Here is a 22730-nt window from a genome sequence, read left to right on the forward strand (position 1 = left end):
CATGGTGCAAATTACAGGTAATAAAATTGGTGCAAAATACCATCTCCCCGCAACTTAGCTGTTGTAATATTGAGAATTCTTATCAACAATCTTACGAGACAAGTAACATACAGCTCTGCCACAATATAATATTCAAGTTTACATTGAATTCCGAGAAAATATATCAACAATTATTTGCCACAGCCTATTATCAGCGTGAATACCATGTGACTTCAACGAAAATACGGCTGGTTGACATCGGCCACCACCGATCTTATTACTTGTTTATATAAATAATATTCGTGTATTTTACGAAAACATATTGTACACATTTCTCCACACTCGAACATAGTAATTGTACTATATATTAATAGTAATTTATTGAAATAAATTGAATAGAAATAAAAAGATATAATAATTTCCATTTGTTGATTTTATTTTACTTTTATTTGTTTAAAAAAACTATTCTTATTTCTTATTATTTATCAATAATCACAAAAATATATATTTTTAGGAACTAAATTTCTCGGCCGGATTATATTGGAATAAATTAAATTATTTTTCAAAACTATTAATTATTGGTTATTTTTTGAATTTCAAAATGAATTGAATGGTATAAAATAAATAAAAAATTCAAAAACTAATCAATTATTGTAAATTATTTTAAATGGTTTTATGCATTTTAATGAATCGTAAAAATGTATTATTTATTAAAATTGAAATTGCTCTTATTCAGTCAATGTTGGTTTTAGAGCCATGGTTAATAAGTCAATATGACTTAAAAATAATCAGTGTACCTAAATTTTGTATCGAAAACATCGGTTGTAATTTAAATAAATACAAGTTGTATTGTGCATGCACGTACCAATAAAAGGATTACAAATTTGAAATTTATCTGAAAATGTGTACTTATATACCACTAGCTCGTAAAAAATGTTTGATTTATTCCAATATAATCTGATCGAGAAATTCAGTGTTCCCTAAATAATTAGTAAACACACGGTTTATATATTATATATGTATATCATTTCTGAGGCTCATAACCTATCGGAATTAGGTTAGGATATGGCCTAACTGACCCGACTTTCAGTTTCGCCTATGAAAATTTTAATTTTATACTCAAGATATTATCCTCGATTTTTCGTTAAATTACTAATTATGTATTGTGAAGTTGTAAATAAACACTAATATTTATTAAATAACAAAATTTGAATAAATAAATTTGTAATTTGTTGATAATTATTATTTTGATTATTTTATATTATTTTTTATCTTATTTCGAAAGTATGAATAATTGTGATTAGTATAAATTACGAAAACAAAAAAAAGTTAAAACAGATTATTAGATTATTTATAAATTTTAACTTTGCTTGTTAATTTTTTAATCAGAAAATAGTTATTTATTTATATATTATGTTAAAAAAATCTGTTTGTATTGCGTATGCGCATACTAACATTTATGAAAAATTTGAAATTTTCTTAAAATATGAATTTTAATGCTCGAGGACCATCTGAAAACCCTACTTTAATCTAAATTCAAAAGGCGCGAATAAATGTGAATAAGCCATAAGGTGTGAACTTATATTACATTAATATATAATAATTGTAAATAATAATAATATATTTTTACAATATGTTTATATATACGTATACTCTATTAATTTATCAGGATATATAATACCCTATAATTTTTAGTAAGAAGTTAGAAATGCTAGAATAATATTTGGATTAGTTCAATAAATTTATAATTTTTTAGTTTTTTTATTAAAAATAAATGATTATAATAAATTCAAAATGTGTGTATGTAAGTGCCTCTAATTAATATAGAACTATTACAGGTTGATTTCTACGTGAATTGTGTTATAGCACATGCGAATTAATTACAATTCAGTTGTGCAGCCTGTTAGCAATAATAAAATGTTTTGCAAATTAGCTTTCATTTAAGAATATTAATAACTAATAACATATTCTAAACTTTCGCTTTTTGCATCATGTCTCAAGGTTTGAGGCATTACATTTTTTTCGCGTTTGAGTCTTAAAATATTTATGTATTGACTAGGATATTTTTTTTATTTTTCAATGTTTAAGAAATTTAAAAAACAATTTATTTGCTAAGTACTTGAGTTCAAGCATATAGTCAGGATTTTTTTGTGTGGTAGGAATAGTTCAATAATTTTGAACACAATTTTTATTTTTGTTTTTTTACATGATCGATATACAAAATCTTTTATTTTTAGTTTTTAAAAATTTCGAGAAGGGCAGTTCAGACCTTATGAACCTCCTTGGATATGTGCTTGCTTAAGTTAAATATTATTTCGTTATTAACTATTTAATATTTTACTAGGTGGCTTTATGTTGAACTATAATTTTTGAAAAAAATATTGTATACATTTTGTTATAAATAAAATCAAATCATTTTTTTCGAAAATGGGTTTTGTATAAATATTTTTGCATTATCTATTTTTTATTTTTCCGTATTATTTTTTGAATTATTATGAATTTTTAATTTTGACCCCTAAACTACTAACTAGATATAATTTGCTACTTATTTTATCATCGAGTTGATGATTCAAATAATTGTACTGTTCTAAAATGTAATGTTAGACAATAAATAAATAAAAATTAAGTAATAAAAAACACGTAATTGTACGAGCAAAACCAATATGATAATGTTTTTGTTTAGAATCTAAAATTAAATAACATATTATATTTTAAATGCTTTCTTAAAAATGTATAATAGTTTAAAATCTGTTCCTTATTAAACCTTGGATTTATATGAATTTGGTTGTATGATAAATTTTGTTTGATATATTATCGTTTATTTGTTTGTAAATTGTTTACTAGTATAGCATTTTAGTCTACATATTATGTAGTATTTTAGTTTCTTGTATTTAGCAACTACCTGTACTTATCTACAATATGTAATATTTTATTGAAATTTTTAATTTGTTACAAACTCTAATTATTTATGTTAACCTTTTGGGTATAAAATAACTTTAATTGGATTTCATAATTTATCTTACAATTGCCCTCTAGCTAAAAAAAAAGTGTGTGACGAATTTCCATTCTTTTTCAATTGTTGTTGACCTTGTAGACAAAAGTCTAGTATAAGATTTGCCCTACAGTACAGAATAAATTTCTGTTTTCTTTTGTAATTATTATATTTCTGTATTGTTTCTTTTTGAAATGAGCTTTACCATTGATTCTATATCATATTTAATTTATAATTTTTTCAAATTTTTTTCTTTTTTTATTATTTACGATAATAAGATAAGTAGATTTGTAGGTATATAAAGTTAGTTTCAAACTGCGCTTTTAGGTACTATTTATTAGAAATTTATTTTATAAGTAGTTATGTAAAGTATAGAGAATTTGTATATTATTTTTGTTCTTATTTATTTTGTATTGCATGATTTTTATAATGAAATAATTTGTTTTTCAAACAATGATTAAGATCATAAAAAAATAATATTAAAAAACAATTATACATTCTATTCTAAATACAATAATATTAGCGTCAATAATAATTTAAACTAAGTATATACTATTATAGTATTATGAAATTTTAAAATTTATTGAAGTGAGTTACTAATCCAAATATGTTTAATGTAGAAAAGACTTATGGCAAAAATGTTCACTTATATGGCTTTTACTGAGGTGACCTAAATACAACCGACAACCGTGGAACTTTTAAGGGTTCTATAAAGAAACACAAACTTTTGAGAGTATTATATAACAATTGTCTCTCTAGGGAAATTAACCATTACATATACCTAACGTTTATAAGTTATGACTAATAAACGATCAATTTTTCGGTAGATTTAAAATATTTATATAGGGTAGAATCAAAAATTCAAGTGTACACATTCCCTTTAGCTATATATATATATTTCTGATATTTTTTAACAACATAATACTAATTATATGATAAATAATTTATCTCTGTTTTAATAGTAAAATAGGTAAATAAACTTATACTTAATAAAAAAATATAATATTATTTTACATCAACTATAATATATAATAAAAAGAAATAATTGCATAATTTGATTTTTACCACGAATCATAGTATTTTTAAAATAAATGATTTGAAATAATCTTAGGAACAGTCATAGAGAATATAAATAATATTATTTTGATAACTTATCAAAATTATGTTGATATTTTTAGTAAACAATTTTAAATTAATTGAACTCAAGTTGTGTGTGACTATCTTAATACTATTCCTTGGAAAAATTTCAGTACCTAGGAGAGAATATTTTTGAATTTTCCAAAAATAATCAACGTACAATATTGTACTTATGTAATACACATTCATACGTTAATATCTGTCGTTTAATTTTGATGCAATAGAAATAAACTAAAAAAGATTCGATAAAATACTACTGTAGATGAAAAGGGATTTTCAGAAGAGAACGCTTACAGTCAAACTTGTAGCGGATAACGCTCATATCAATAATACTACGGTAAACACATTCAACCGACATAAAATCAAAATTACTTACCAGTTACCGACGATTGTTCTAAAATGTCCCGAGTTATTTATTACATTTTAATTAGTCCTACGATTAATAATGATTTTTTTGATACGTGTATATTACAAAATTATTTTGTTTTGATTTTAATTTTTAAGTTAATTTCTTTTTACATTAATTAATGTATTATTCGCTGGCGTGCCGCTGCGGTGGTAAGCAGTTGTAATATTATATTAATGTATTGTTAAAACAGATCAGTATTCCATACATGATTGTGTTTTAAAAAGCGTTCGAAATGTTTTTTGTGTTAGAGTTATCTTCTAATAACAGTCAATCAAAAATCTATTCGTTTTTAAACCGCATAATTATTAAGATTTTACTAACGACTGACTATTCAAACAATATAGTTGTTGATATGTTGAATGAGTTATTGTTTAAAAAATATAAATGCGTTTTTGGACATACTTGTAAGTCATTACTAAGTAGTAAGCGTTTGTGTTCAAATATCATTATATTTGTTTATTTAACTCGTATTATTTAGATACTGCTGACTTCACTGAATAAGTGCTATCAATATATATATATATATATACATACATATATTGAATTCGAACTCCTAATTTTATTACGTATTTGATAAAAAAATAGTTATTAGTTATTAAATGAGGCTTTAAGATTTCTTCAACATTTCTTACAGTTTGTAATTTTGCTCAAATTGTTAAAATAAGTAATACAAATACCATTTGATAATATTACTAAATATTAACTATATTTTAACTAGCGCATAATAGGTTGGTAATGTAAGCAAATAACTATAACGCAACTATAATGTCTTGAACGAATCAAACAAAGGTATATTAGATTAAAAAAAAAACAACTTTGTTTATAAGTAAAAATTGATATAACATCAATGAATACAGAAAATCACCGGGAGTATTTATTTCTTATTAAATATTGAATGTTATCGATTATTATACGCGGCGAAGGGCGTGTTATCCTCCTCTGCCCTAAAACATTTATTTTTATTTTCAACATAACATCTCAAATAGTATGATTACAAAATTATAGTTTAAAAGTAATTTTTATACAATCGTATTACATGGTTTTATTAATTTTATTTTTGTATTATTTTTCGCTAAATCTACAATGAAGAATGGAGATAAATATTTAAGCGTTATAACTAACTTGCAAAGGCTGATTAAAAAAAAAAAAAAAAAAAAAAAATCATGCGTAAATTATATTTTGTATGTATTAATTTTGTTATAATAGGTTAAATTTGGTTAGAATAAACTATAAAAAAATTCTTTGAGAAAAAAATGCTTTTAATATGTACTGGAAAAGTATATTCCTTAAAGTTGTATAATAGAGTCAACTATATTATACTTTGTAGACTAGTATAGAACGGTGTTGCTTTTATTAGCCATTCTAACAGAACCTGTAAAGTTTGATTTATATAAAAAGTAGTTGATCTTATGAATAATTTGGTTTTAGTATTGAAATTTGAAGAAACTTCGATAAATATAGCTATTTTAATGTAATTATATATCAAAAAATTAAATATAACAACATATTACTATTCTTATCCGAAATAAGCGATCATGTAATTTGAATACTTCATTCACGTTAACAAAATAATTGTTGAGTATCGTGAATCTTAAGTCATTATTGAATAATTATATTTTGATAAAACATTATTTAAAAAAATATGTAAGATAAATTTGTATTAATTAAAGTATTATATATGTCAGGGCATTTGACAAGTACTTGTGAAATATTAAATTAATTTCAATAATTGTGTGTTAAATATTGTATTTTTTTCTACAAATATCTATTATTAATCATTATATAATTATATTTTTATGATTTTTGAAGCTCAATATAATTTATAGAATATTATGTTTATAAAAAAATGAAATTTTGAATTAGGTTTGGAGTAATTTATTTAATGATTTTTATTTGTGGCATAAAAATATATATTATTATATTCGTATTAACAATATGTATTAAAATAACAACACAATATTTTGTAGAAAAGCTTATGATATTAGAAAACTATTTATCGAATCAAATTATTGATTTTCCGTTATTTAATTTTCATTTCTGGGTGTTTAGCTTATTTAATTACCCTATTTTGTGATAGTAGGGGTAGGTAATTTAGAAAATAGGTCAAGGCAATATCAGGGAAAATAAAACCTTCGTTGATGTTGTTTATGTATAATGTTTAAATTTTGTGATCGATAAAATAAATGCTGGTTTGGTTTGTATATAAATTTATCAGATTGCTCTTAATTCTCCTCATAAATAGAAACATGTGATTGTTTATAAATTATGAACATAAACTGTGATACTAATAATAATTTAAAATTAGTAATCAGCATATTATTGTTACATGACATATCGTTATTTAAGTTTTCTTCACCGCCAAAAAAAAAATATCATTTTCTTGTACACAGTGGTGTGACTTGTTCAGCACGTATATGTAATGAAATATTCTTTGACATACATTTTAGAACATTTGATTAATAATAATAAATACGTTTGCTCTGGTAAAAAAAATCAGTTTTGAAATATACAATATTTTTTTTATTAAGATGTACGATATCAATGACAATTTCTTTGACAGATATTTCTTATTTTGATTTATTAAAAAAAAAAAAAATATTATTGTATTTACCATGAATTTTTTAATATCAAATTATGAAATAATAAAAATTAGTAACTTTTGATTTTTACTTTATTTTATAGTCTGTATGTGTATAGTTTTTAAGTGTTTACTATTATAATGTTTGTTCAGACAGTTTCAAGAAAAAATGTGGTGTTTTGTGAATAAAAGCTGTGTAGTGAACTTTTTTCATTTGTAATTCCTTTAGATTTACAGTTATTCAGTTTTTACTTTTAACCAATCAAGCTCTACAAAGAAAACAAAATGTTTTAAAAATCTTGTATAATTTATTGTTTTACTTCCAAATTAATAATTCTATTATACATGTAATAGTAATTTACCCAATCCAAGGTCTAGTTTATTTCACTTAGATTATATTATTTTGAAATATAAATCTATAATATGTTATAGAATTTGTGAGTTGAAAACATAATTTTAAAATGGTTATTTCCAAAATATTAGTGTCCACAAAGTTATTAATTTTATAAAATAAAATGATTTATTTTGTTGTTATACAATTTTACAATTTTTTTAATTTTAATTTCTAGAAAAGTCTTACAACTTCCAGAAATTATATGTTTAAAGTAAAATCAGTTTTCAGTTTCTAGTGAAATATAAAACATTTTGATCACTGTTTACTAAACATAATTAAAAAATATAAAATATTTCATTGAAATTAGAAATATCTATGTTTAAACTAATAAAAGCAAAAGAAAATTTGGTAATTAACTGCTTAGTGCATCTCTTGATTTTAAGAGAGATTGGTTTTGATGTAAAGATGAACATTTCTATTAATACTTTAATGTCAATGTATATGTATAATTTAATTACATTGTTTAAAATTTATTCAATATTTAATTTTAGTAAAACATGTACATTATACAATTAGTAATATTATTAAAAATGTATATAATAATAAATCTTTATATACTGTATTTACTTATCAAATATCAAAAATGAAATTGTATATATTATATTGTAAATATAATATTATGTTATTAAATAAACTTTAACAAGGCCATATTATTATCTATTTAAAAACTTTCCGTTTTTGTGTTATTGAAAATATAATTTTTTTTTATTAATATCATATACAATTTGAACTACTCTTTGTAATGGTTTGATTATTTTTATACTACGATATGAGATTTAAAAACGTGTTAATGTCACGTATGTATGTATTTTCCTCGTGGAATCAATGACGCTGCCAGAACTAGTGAATTATTTCGGCGAAGGAGCTATGTCTATAATTTGGGTACACAACATAATACTAAAAATTTAAACGAATAAAATATAAAAAGGACTAAAAATGCATGTGTTAAAGTTTAATATAAATAAATAATATACCATGTATCATACTATCAAATAATATCCGATTTTTTTCTTTTATATTTATTCTTAGTGATTTAAATTTTAAAATATACCAAAACATATCTTTAAACTTTACAAAATATGTTCATGAAAAATAAATACATATAAATAAATATAATATATATATATATATTATATATGGCAGTATTAAAAATACGTTGTACGATATATATATATATATATATATATATATATATACCTATAAATATACATATATAAACAATCACAATAATAAACAATAATTTTATTTTATAATATGTTACTTTTGAATAAGTAGGTAATGGAAAAAAATGATTTGTTTCGAACTCCAGTCTTTCGTGTCTTTCATTTTATTTCCAAGTATTTTTATTATCATCAGTTAGTCCTATATGTTCATTGTAATCAGTATAGGTTTTTTTATAAAATCTTTTTTAATGTTTTTTCGTTTCTAATAGTATATTTTTTATCTGACTACCTACCTATGTTTTCTAACTTATGCGATAACTTATGTTAAAGTTCAACTGTTAATTTAGTTGATCTATATTACTGGTTTAACTAAGTGTTGGCAATGCTAATTGTATTGAACTTCGTGGTTTAAGTGTTGGTTTTTGGAAAGTTAATTATTTTTTAATTTGTATAACTAATAGAAGTATTATAGATTTAATCTATATTATTATTTAGGTATGTGATAGTAATAGTATAATGATATAATGTTTTTAGTTATAACTTAGACTATAAATATTAATTTGAAATTTGTTAATTTTTAAATTTGTTTTTAAGTGGATGTATCTCAAATGAATGATTTTTTTGAGCTGTGCCTACATCTTATATTGATGTAGACACGAACATAATATTCTGATATCTGAAATACAGGTGCTTAACAGAATATATTACTGTATTTATATAAAATAAATTCTTTTAATTAATTTTATGGATTAATTTATGATACAATATATACCTATTCCACAAAACTTGGTTAAAATTTAATTTTATCAAAATTGCAGAATTTTCATAAAATATTTTGAAATATAATTATCTATATTAATATTCTATAGTAATGCTTTATTTTTTTGAATGGATAACAGAACCATTTTATATTAAAAAAAATATATATTAAATTTTTAATTTTTTTTCAATTATGTTACATTTTTTAAAATTTGTTATCAACTTGCAATACGCATATTTATAATTTATAAACTAAATAAAGTATATATATCATTAAACATAGTTTATAGAGTAAAGTTTGGTAACAGTTAAAGAATTGTGTGTTAAAATATTTAGTTTGAAGTTTATTTTAAATGTATTAATTATATTACAAGCAAGCTCTCTTACAAAAAAAATTGTTCATTAATTTAGAAAATGTTAACATGTACTTATATTGTATATATCATATTTATCAATTTTATATGATGAAACTAATTTTAATGTTTTTATTTTAGGGGTTTTGGAAAACAAGGATTTCAATGTCAAGGTAAGATAGTTTGGTATAATTTTAATAATATCGTGTACATAGTTTCATACATTTTTACCAAAAAATATAAATAGACAAATTCATAAAAATCGTAAAAATTAGTAAATTATTTTGATGTTAGAAATTTATGAATATGGTTCTATACCTTAGATTTAAAAATGGAACACAAGATTCTTCATAAGTAGTTCATACTGAAACCGTAAAATCTAAAAAATGTAGAAAAAAAAATTATGTTTTATAGACATTTTATGTTCTAATTTGTATGAATTTACTTATTTAAACAATGAATAACGATATTTTAATTATTTTGTTATATTTTAAAAATATTATTCGTGGGAACTTAAACTTTTATGTATTTTATATATTATTATGAATTTCATTATACACAATAATATTTTTGATTTATTTTAAAATATTATATATTTTTACTGTTTTATGGTATATATGTAAAAAGTTGTTATTCAATTTTGAGTTATATTAGTTGATATAATATGGTATTAATATATATTATTATATTAATTTAATATTAATAAATACAATATTTACTGAAAAATATATATTAATTTACTATAATAATTCTAAAAATTATATAAATGAATAATAGCTATATCAAAAAAACGTATTACTTGGTATTATATTAGGCTGATAGACCGTTTCCGCTCAGAATCGCTTTTTGTATACAATGATATATCATTTAATTCAAATTTAACACACCCATAATAGTGACGCTCTTGACACTTAGTGTACAGCAGAGCGGTACTCACTTACCTACCTTTTAAATTTATAATTATAATATATTATTGGGTGTTTTTTAATAATACCCAATATTACTTTACTACACGTGATTAAGTCTCTAATTGTCTATGTTGGGTTATTCAATTGTATTGAATTTAAATAATATTATTATTTTAAATTAGGTAGTTATAAAATATTACACATTTTTTAAAATTCATTACTGAAAAAATATATGTTTAAATGTGTATTTGACAATTTTGATCTGTGATTTGAATTTTTATGTCTACTTTTTATAATCCTTGTTTAGAAAGCATTTGCCAACTAAAGGATTTACTAATTAAGTTAATACTAATACATACTAACACTTTTATAATCGTTATAAGTGGATACCTAATTCGCATTATTTTCTCCATTTTACAAACGCATAAGATTTAGCAAATTTAATTTCAGCAGGTTCATTTGCATGCAGTAGACTTAAATGATTATTGAATTGATCTATTGTCAAACTCAAAGTTAAATTTTGACCTAACTCTTGGATTTTTTTACAATATATTAATGATTCATTTTTAGCAAGTTATAAGAATTTTTTAGTTGTAATATTTTACATTTTTATAACTTACTTAAAAATAGTAAAAAGACCGACCAAAAAGTACAGATAGTATTCTTACTTTTAAGTTTGATGATATGTCAATTCTCTCTATTATTAGAAATTATTACACAATATTGGAACTGTAGAATAAAAATGTATGTTTAATGATCGTATAAGACGGAAATTGCATCATGCAGGTGTGCCGTCCTCTATATATAGAATATTTCAAAAGTCTTCATCCGATTACAAATTTATATAGATCGGCAATTGTTAGCCGCAGGTAACCGATCTATATATTAATGAAAAGATAAAACAACCAAGTTTATTTTAAATTATCTAGCTGATAAATTTGGCACCACAACGACTAATGAACTAGGTACCATTATAATATTATATACATTTTTGAAATTGGATAAAGATTTCGATACACCCTGTAGTTTGTAAAATAAAATTGGGGTATTATTTATATTATATAGTAAACCACAGTGGCGGCTCGTAGTAGTTTAGCACAGGATTGCGATGAAAAAATCTAAGAACTTTAATACATCACACAAAATATTAAAATGATATAATAATAATACAAAATTAAACACGTCGCGCGTCGTTGCCGTCCGATTTGAGCGATAAAATTCACCGCAAATCATAAGCTTCTATAGCCGCCGCGCCGTCGTAATGATATAATTATTCTTATATTAATATTATATCTACAGTTTATACAGGAAACTGGTATTTTTATGTGCGATTCACTATGTCGCACAAGCAGCGGCGTTGCATAGGCCTATATAGCTATCCATATACCCGTATAATAACATCGTGAGTTCGTAACAATATTCTAATAAACTATGAAAATAATTTGAATAATAATTAAAAATATATTTAATTGTTAATTTGTTAATGTATAATATACTATATGTATTAAAATATGTGCCTATTAATTTTGTAAATATATTTGTACTATAAATTGTTAATTTCTGTAGGGAGTGCGACTGCACTACGCACATATGCACGAGCCGCCACTGGTAAATCAAGTTGTAGTTAAATAAATAATTATTTATTTACTAAGAGATATTGAATGTTTTTTTTTAGATAGTTGTATATTATCATTATAATATTATATAACACATTTATATTATTTTCTTGGAATACTTACTGAATTTTTTGTCCATTACTAATATACATAGTATAAAAATAAATTCGCCTTGAATTTACAAAAGAATGCATACTATAGGCTATAGTTTAAAATTAAGGCTTTTTAAGATTTTAAATGTTTTTGAGTGTTATCTGGAAAATTCTGAACAGTGTTATTAATGTTAAGGGATGTATAATAATGTTTTCTTTTTAATCATATTTGCTGTTGATTTTTTATTTAAAAAGGAGTGTTACAATAAATCAATATATTAATTCCATTTTTTCCATTAATTATAGGTACAATACTTAGGTATATAGACTAATTTTTTAAACATGCTTAATCATGAAAATATATGATTTGGAATTTTTTAAAAATTAATAAATAATAATGCATATGGCATATATTTTATTAAGATATTATTTAAATTTTAAAAATCAATATAAACATTATATTATTACATTTTGTGAAACTAAAATAAATTCTAAATAACAATCTTTGAGATGTGCATATTCGTAGATGACTGATATGTGTTTTACCATGACTAGGATCGTAATCCTTGGAATACGGGTGATAGATTTCTTTTAATTGGAAGTGATGAAGCTCTTAAATATATTATACGTATATAATAGACTCGTTTCATGTCGGAATTTTGTAACTTATCATACTGGACAACACTTAAGTATTTGCGAACAGGATGATTTACGGTTTGATCGAGAATCGTAAACGACGTGGGGGCTGTGGAGAAAACGGTAAGCAGCTACTGTTTTCCATTATGACCACATGTACCTACAGCAGTAAAGTCTCAAAGTACCAAACACTCTCGGTCGTTGAAATTTGGTTTGCTATTTAAAGGGTTCATTTTGTAGAAAGTTGATAGTTTGTTCCCTATTTAGAGGTATCCGTTAGCGGAGATTTTACTGTTTATAAAAAAATACATGTTTTTTTTATGTATCAGCTTATTACTAACCAACGCCAAATACCATGGTTATCTGTTTGTAAATAATATTAACTATAACATAAATGGTGGTCTAAAGGTTTATTCCAAGTTATGCTGCAAAATTTTATATTTTATACAGATCCCAGTACCTACCACTAAGTTTTTTTTTTATAAGACTGGGGGAATTTGCCACCTCCTTAAACACCCCTCAATACATTTTTTCACATATTTTTTAATTATAGTAATTAAAGTGGGTTGTAATGCATTATGGACAAACTAAATATGTAGCCATTAGATTATTTGGTTTTGTCATTGATTTTGGAGTATTAAACTACTTATATAAATTAATTAATGTGTTGGTAACTTATGATGAAATTTTAGTGTAGGTATCGAGTTTGTGAGAATCATATTTTCAGAAACGCGTCGTATATTTTCCTAGGATTACGAATTGAGGTTTGTGCGTCATTTAGCGTCAAGGTAAAGTGTGTATATTATGGATATGGTAACTTATATCATTCATAGGTAACTTGTACTTCGTAGATAATAGACAGTTGCACTATTACCTATATGGTTATACGCTTCTATTGATCTTAATCATTAGAAAATAAGTTAGGATATTAATAAGTGTTAAATAATAATTGGATTGTATTATGTATTTATGAATTTATTTTTTAGTTAAAGTTATTAATACAAGAATATTCAAATAAAAATGGTAACCTTTTTAAAAGTTTCCCCCTTGGCTATCTCCCCTCCCCTACCCCCTTAAATCCATAAATGAGTAAAGATTAAAACATTATATTATTTATACATTCATTTTAATGTAATGTTACCTCCATGGACGATTTATTATTGTTCACAGTTTTCTTTAGTGAAGCAGAAAATTATAATTTTATTATAATTACATTTAAATTCAAATCAAAAAGTAATAGATGAATCCTTTTATTAATAACATTATATAGAAAGCAAGTCTGAATTAAAAAATGCCTAATTTATGTATATAATATGAATTACAGATTTGACTAAATTATACTATATATAATATATAGATATGTATATATCTAATATATTTTGTGTATTTAATATGTATAAAATATTTTTTGTTAGATCACGTATAAATAATGGAAAAGCTAAACGTTTATACTGTTAAAGTGTATTGTATGTATCTCATTAGTATTGTAACAATTTTCTATTGTATACTATGCATATGACTAGAATAATTAGATATTCTATAACAAATATGTGGTGCTTTTAATTTTTGATGACATGAAGGTGAATTGTATTCATCGAAATATGTGGTTTAACTTAATTTGTAATTAACCTTATTTTTCTAATAATATTTTACACATTTATTTTATTTTATATTGTTTTATAATTTTACACCGGTTTGAATTAATTATATTTACTGTCACTCTTTAATATTGTTTTGACAAGTTAAGTAAGAAATCATAATTATTGTACCAATTATTAATATAACTTTGTATAAGGAAAAAAAATATTATTGATTTTAAAGTAAAATAAGAAAAAAAACAATAATTGCATTTAATGTTTCAATGTTATATCAATATATATATTTGTCATATAAATAGGTATATCTACATATTTTTTGTATGACTTTCATTAATGACATTGACAAATTTTTAAGTATCCAAGTACATCTGTTCGTCAATTTACATATGCATATTAAATAAAATTTGGATAATTTGTGTTTGTTTACAAGTGGTTTAGAATTAGATTACCAGGTGTCTTCTTTTATTATGTAGTTTAGTATTATTTGTGTTATAACAATACAATTATATGTGTTTCATTAATAATTTCAATTTGTTTGGATATTCTAGTATTAATTGTATGTTGATCTCTGCTTAATCTAGGTTTAATAAAGTTTCAAATTCGATTTATTTTTTAATAATATTAATTAGATTTAGGTACATTATTATTTATCATCTCTATGTGTTTGGTGCTATAAGAACTTAATTAAATTTAAAAAAATGATAATACACACCTGTTAAGAAATATCTATATGCTTTGTTATTTTTAGAAACAAAAATCTTGATAATTTTTCTAAATTGTATTACTAGTATTTTTGACTTTTTTTAATCAAAAAAATTATTCACAAAACACAACATTTTTACTAATTAAATATATCTATGATTTTAATTTCTACATTTTATTAAATTAAATTAGAGTTCCAACTAGTTGAGGATTGTTTTTATACCATATAAATTATAAGTTATAATCAGGGTTCGGGACTTATAGCATTAAAAAAACACTAAAATATGCGCTTATATATGATCCAATTAACTTAATAATACGCGTTAAAATTAAAAAAAATACACTTAAAAAATAATTAACAAAAAGGAAAAATTTATATTGTATTAGATATGAAAAAAATGTTATTATAATATTGGACATTTTAATACTATTATTATAATTTTTTTTTTACTTCTAGTAATGGATTGAAAAACATGGTTATTAGCCTACAATTAAACATAAAGAATCAAATAAGTTACAAAAAACAAGAATGAAATAATTCTAGTTTTAAATTTTTACTTAAATGTGTGGTGTAGAAAAAATGTGTAGATTGTTTCGGTGTTTTCTTTGCTGAGAGCTTGTTGTAGAGATTTTGGGTTAATGAAAATTTTTTGAGCTTGGTGTATTTTGGACATTTAATAACAATGTGGTAAATCAAAAGGTTTTTCTTGCTTGTGTCACATACTGAAGCAGGTTCTTTGGAGATTAGGAAAGATTGAATAAAATGCGTGTGGCCTATTTTGACATGGGTTATAACTTTTTCTCTTCTTTTTAGACTTGGGGGAAAATATTATAAATTTATAAGTCAAATTTTTAAAAATTGGTTTTTGAATGTTCTGAAAAAAAATATAAATGTATATACATATAATATAGGTAAATATTTACTAAAAATTTGTTGTTGTTAAGACAATTTTTCCTTTGTGATTGCATTGAACTATTAGATGTTTTCGAACGTTTTCAAACAGAAAAGCTCTCTTATTATCGGCTAGAATAGACTTATATGCTGAAAATGAATATTTCATCATTTAACTATGCAAAACTTGTTTCATATGTTTAAATAATAAATAAATAAAGTTTTTTTTTCGAACCTTTTGAATTAATTATTCAAAATGAATGTCAGAATGTGGGGCCACCTTATATAATAAGTAGCTTTAGTTCAAAAACATCATTTGAATATAAATTAGTTAAAAAAAAAATTATTAACGGGAAAATTCAAGCTGTAGATAGTATGGCAGCATGCCCTATGATGTTTTATGGACCTAAGCGTCCAATGGCTCAATAAAATAGCTCTTATATTAATCGTAATAATTATACCTAAATTAATAAAATACATTTTCAATTATATTTTTAAAGCGAATTTTAAATACGAGTAATTCACTGCGTGCTCTGTTGGAAAGTTTATTTACAGTTTAACGTGTAGATACATAGTATTATATATTAAACATTGTTATGAGTCAATTGTAATAAACTGTGTATTATAAAACTAATTGTTCAATATTTTACTTGTGATTTTTTATTATTGATTAGATTATTCATTTTTTTCGTATTTTAATTTAATGTTAACCCACGACCACTCTCTCGAAAACAATGTGTGATGTGTACAACTGTTATTTGTTTATTATATATTTATATGTATTAAGCATAAAGCACATTAAGTTTAAAAAAGTTTAATAGTTTCAATATAAAGGGCACTATCTACTTTTAGTGTCTGCGCATGATTATGGTGATAAAATGGAAGAAAAATATAAATGGGAGTTATGTGATTAAGAAGCCACTCATTAGTGACACTTAGCTTTAGATTAATAAAGTTATAAGAAAATTAAATCAAAAGATTACGGCACCACTTACTTTTGAGTCAATGATGAGAATTTTCAAGAAGTGAACGGGTGGGTATGTAAGCCATTTATGAGTGGATTCATGGTTATTTTCTATAGTCTAGAAAAAGCCCGTTTATAAAATGGCGCAGCTTCTTCCTCAATTGATTTAATGCCAAAGTCTTTGTGAAGGGTTAAGTAAGAGACAAAGAGTGGAGCGTTTGTGATTTTGCAGAGTGTAATATTATGGAATACTTGAATTTCGTTGAAGTTTGATTTTTGGCTGATCCCAATGGTAGTTGTATCCCGTATGTCCATATATATTAAATTTGAAAGCTATAATAAATCATCGCGTTCTAAAACGATTCTAAGCAGGGTTAGATTCAATTTTGTCTGTTGACATTTCTTCAAGATTTTTTTTACAGTTTTCATAGTTTTTCTTACGGTATTGACTATTGGGTAATTTTAGTATACAAACATCAACTATATTTGATTTCTAGTTGTGTGTTGTATAAAATACTTTGAACTTCATCAATGGCCGAATTAGGGTTCCCAAAAAGAAAATCATAATCTAAAACCATTCGTTTTTTACATGAAAGATTGGTATATTTATACTAATAAAATGTTGTATTTATATTGGGTTATTGTCATTAGCTTATATGTTTTCATTATTGTTTATTTCTCATTTAGATAATAAAAAATTACAACTGATGTACAATTTATATTAATAAAGTCCTCATTAGAACAAAATATAATATAGGTGCTGATTGTAACTAAAATTATAGTATATTATAATATATAGAATGACTCACATCAACTATATTTAAAATATTTTTTGAGGGTACATTTTAATGGCATGAGCTTAAAACGTATTTATTATTATTTTACTGGAAATTTGTAACCTAAATCTTGAAGTGTATAATTAAGTATTTTCAACACTTATTATATAAAATTATAGTTTGTATATTATATAATATGTATGATATAATGTGTAATGGAATTTTGAATATAAAGCATATACTAATACTGGATGATTATAATTTATTATCTACCAAGATCGTTTTTGATTATTGTATTTATCAGTAACTATGAAATGTATTACTAAAAGCAATATGAAATAATTTTTGCTGTCATACCCGCATGTGTTGTATGTCTTACTAACGTACATCATAACAAATTTGCGTACAACGGAACACATTTTGTGATATTAGCTTTAATATTAGAGTAAATTTACCTATTATTAAATTAAAAGGCAAGAATATTATCTAGAAAATGTCATTTGCTTTTATTATCATTTTAAAGCAAGTTTAGATAGGTATGTAAAATATTACAACTTTAAAATATTTATAACTCACTTTAAAACGATATATCAATATATGGCATTTCCTAGATAATATTCTTACCTTTTAATTTAATAATAGGTAAATTTACTCTAATATTAAAGCTAATATCACAAAATATGTTCCGTTGTACGCAAATTTGTTATGATGTACGTTAGTAAGACATACAACACATGCGGGTATAACATCCTTTTAATTTATATTATCACTTTTAAATATATCTAGAGTTAAGGTGGGCGATGATTGTTGTGATTAGTTTCTGAACTTTGTTTTATATTGTTCGCATCTTAATCACCTATCTTGATATTTTATTGATCGAATTATATGCATTAGAGAATATTAAATAGGTTTTTCTTTTTTGAATACTAATATAAAATGGATATTACCCGCTGTATATTATTGACATAATACACTGTGATTTATTTTCAGTGAAAAATAATTTGCCTCTATCCCAAACATATCCTTCATTTTTTTAAATCGTTAGTATTGACTCAGTAGTGCATAGGGTGACCCTAGAAATTGATTTTGACACTACTCCGCCACAACTTCGGTGGTCCATTATGTCGGGGGAAACGTAATGACGCTCGTTATACCCTAACTGCTATGTATGCATTGGTATATTATGTGTTCTGCTTCGTTTATTTATAGTGAAAAAATCTCGTGGTGAGAAAATAGACAACAAAAAAATTTCAATTCAGCATCATTGTTGTTTAAATTTAACTTTAGTTTTGAATATATTTGCTTAAACTGTTGTTGGTATAGATTATATCTGGTGTGAGTAATATTTTAGAAAGTTTATTTGAATTTTTTTTTATATAAATATAAAATTTATTAATTATTCGAGTAATAAAATAGTTCATTAATTAACTGAACATTTAGAATGACTTATCAAAGACATAAATATAATAGTGTTGAATAAGTATAATCAAGCCATTTAAAACTGATTCATTGTAATTAAATTTTATTTATTTCATATTATCTGAGTTTTAGACATTTTTAAACTTTTTTTTTAGTTATTACTCATTGATGTTCGAGTGTTAATACATTTCTTATTTGTTTTAACATGTTTTGATACTTACTTTTAATTTAATTGTTTTCAGTTCACAATTCAGTTTTGTTAATATGATATATTTTTTAGTTAGTATTTAATTGAAACCTACAGACCATAAACAATTTATGAAATTATTATTATGTTGATTAATAGTTTCTCACCTATTTATGTAAATTTAATAAGTAATCAGTTTATTTAAATTATTTATACTTTAAAATATTCTGACTTAATATATGTATGAATAAATTCACTTTCATATATTTTAAAACAATCCTGTTCCAAAGGTTTTGATTACTCTTTTATTCATAGTTTGAAATTAACATTTTAAATTAGGTACTTGTAATTCATATAATATTAAGTTATTATTGGTTTACATAATTAATAATTTAATTTTTAAGAATGATATTTTTAATTAAAATAGATCTTTGTTATTTTAATAACATACAATTTAAAGTTTAACTAACACGATTTAAAAATTTATTTTATTGTATAAATTAAAAATACGTAAATATCCATATTTTATTTGATAGGTTAAAGTAAGAAATTCCCTCCATTTAAATGTATGTTTACTGTTCAACATGATCTTTATATATTATATAAAAATATAACTTTTTTTTTGTATTTATTTTGTTTTGTTTCGACATATTCTATTCAACATTTACTAGCAATATAAACATTAAACATATATAATTTGCTAGACAATTTCTTGAAGTATGTATTCCGTGATTTCGATATACTTTTAATGTGTATAGAAAATATTGTATTTTTTAATAGATTTTACGGTTTGACTTAAAATATATATGTTTAGTAAGTATTTTTGTTGTATATATGAAAGTAATGTAAATATCAAAATTAATTTTTATTTAAAAAAAATAATCCAAGGAAGTCAAACATACCAATGATTGATTACTGTTACTTTTTTATTCATAACAACGTAAACACTATAATTTATTATGAATTCAGTTGAGCTTATAGAAATATATTTACTATACATTGAATAGGTATGCATTTGGTATTATATTCTTAATTTTAAAAGGTTGGAAATAATTGTTTTGTTAATATTAGACAATTTAATTAAAAGTACGTTCATTTGGATAAAATAAATATTGGTATATAATATTATATATTTGACAAGTAAAAATAAAGGAGTGTGTTTAGCTTAATATAAAAATCGGGATATATTTGTATTAGTAGTAAAAGTTAATGATATTGTTTAAACAAATTTGAGTCTTATTCCAACTTTGAATATTAATAGTATGCATTTATCGACTCCTATGATTTCTGAAATCGAGTTATTACAATAGTTTTTCCTCTCAGCAAGTTTGCTTTAGGTTATCTGTAAGATATTGGTCTAACACTAATAGTAGTCTTTTTCGAAGGGGAGGGATTTAATGAAATTGAAAAAAAAACGTCACTTTAAATTAATTTACAATTCATAGAGGTGTCATTTATTTTAAAAATGTCAACTAAACCAGAATCATTTTCCGTAAAAATATATTTTGTTACAAAAATAATTTGTTAATAGATATTAAACATTAATGAAAATACAATTCGTTAAAAATTACCTTTCTTTCTAAATAATGAAATTGACTAACAATATGTTCGTAACACAATTTTATTATATTATATAGTGTATCGTGTAGTATGAAATTGAGTATTATTATACATTAAAATAGGAACCCAGATGGTTAATTCTCTTACCAATTCCAAAATACGCACTAACTTAATAATTCCTTTAGTAAGTAACACAATGGAAAATTTTTGTCTTGGGTTCGGAGACAGTATATTACTTGTTATTTGAGTGAAAGGTTGATCAGATGCAATTAATTAAAAATTAATCTTTGGTTCTGTATTACAGATACGTATAATACAATCAAGATAAACCTAACTTTTATGCAGTAGATTTAAATCTATTTTTTTTTATACTTATATATTTTCGCTAATTTTATATATTATGATATATTAATAATACAAAGATAATGGTACAAACGCATTTAGTCTTTTATTCTAATTGCCTACAATTGTAATAAAAATATAATAACTTATCATTATTTTATTATTTATGTTACCATATTTATTTCTCGTAGTTATTGCATTCTTCATGTTAAATTTTATTTTATATAGTTACGGTTATTTTTTTATTTCAAAATAATATTTCACCTCATAAGTCAAGAAAAATATAAAAATTCTTTTTTTTATTACCTTTTGATGATTTATGAACAAAGAAGAATGTATTACTAGTTTATAAAATTGTATAAATTTCACATATTCGTGGATATTAATGTGGTGAAGGATAATATAGATTCTATTTAATAATCGTTCATCTTGACCAAGTCATTATCATTAGCATTGTTTAGTAGTGACAAAAAGTGAATTTTGAAAAATATCGATTGAATAAAATATCGTTGTATAGTTCACCTTTCAATTTAAGATTACTAAATGGAAAATAATGAAAGAAAAAAGCTTTTGTTTTACAATTATTTTTTTCTTTTTTAAGAAAACTATAATGCTAATTTTTATAAGATTCTTGAAAAATGAAACTTATTATAATGCTTACGATTGAACTGCAAGTTATAATAAGTTTAATTTAATTTTACTCGAATTTATATTAATTATTTTCATGTAAACTTTGAATTAAATTTATAATAAATATGTGTAAAAGTTGGAACTAAATAATAATTTAATGGTTTTTTTTTATGGTTGGTCTGTGATAATTTTGCTTGATTATGAGGTCATGTGACATTTTGATTGGATATTTTACTTTTTTATTTGTATACTTATTTTTTTTGAGTTTCGAAATATTTTGTAGCTATTTTACTTATATAGAACGACATGAGATGATAAAAATCGATTATTTGGCGGAAACAAAAAAATAAACTTTTATTGAAATATTATCAAAAAGTAATAATGGTAGGTACATTCTAATTTTGTTTAAAATATTTAACGTTTTTTTTTTATTAGAAATGTATTTATCAGTGCTAATTTTTTTAGTTATTTTTTATTCAAATTAAAATTATTTTCATAGAATTATTTTAAAGTGACTGTATGCATATATTTTAAAACCTCAAGGGTATTTTTTTCTAGGAGTTCTTGGATAGACTGAGTGATTTATTTATCGAATAACGCTCATCATTTCAATGTCTATTAACGTTTTTGAAAATATTTTTTTT

The 22730-nt window shown here is 23.0% G+C and overlaps 1 protein-coding gene across 5 annotated transcripts in view; it reads left to right on the plus strand.

Moving 5' to 3' along the window:
• LOC132922735 (protein kinase C, brain isozyme) overlaps nt 1-22730 on the plus strand; it is an 80953-nt gene that overhangs the window by 4247 nt on the left and 53976 nt on the right. For 4 of the 5 annotated variants that reach the window (XM_060986401.1, XM_060986402.1, XM_060986403.1 and 1 more), the window contains exon 2: nt 9906-9937. In XM_060986401.1, the coding sequence (XP_060842384.1) occupies nt 9906-9937 (32 nt within the window). Of the gene's footprint in view, nt 1-9901; nt 9938-22730 lie in introns of those variants that run through there. The other variant, XM_060986405.1, reaches the window with a different exon arrangement.

The sequence above is a fragment of the Rhopalosiphum padi genome, chromosome 2, assembly GCF_020882245.1.
Source record: "Rhopalosiphum padi isolate XX-2018 chromosome 2, ASM2088224v1, whole genome shotgun sequence".
In the NCBI taxonomy this organism is placed as follows: Eukaryota; Metazoa; Arthropoda; class Insecta; order Hemiptera; family Aphididae; genus Rhopalosiphum; species Rhopalosiphum padi.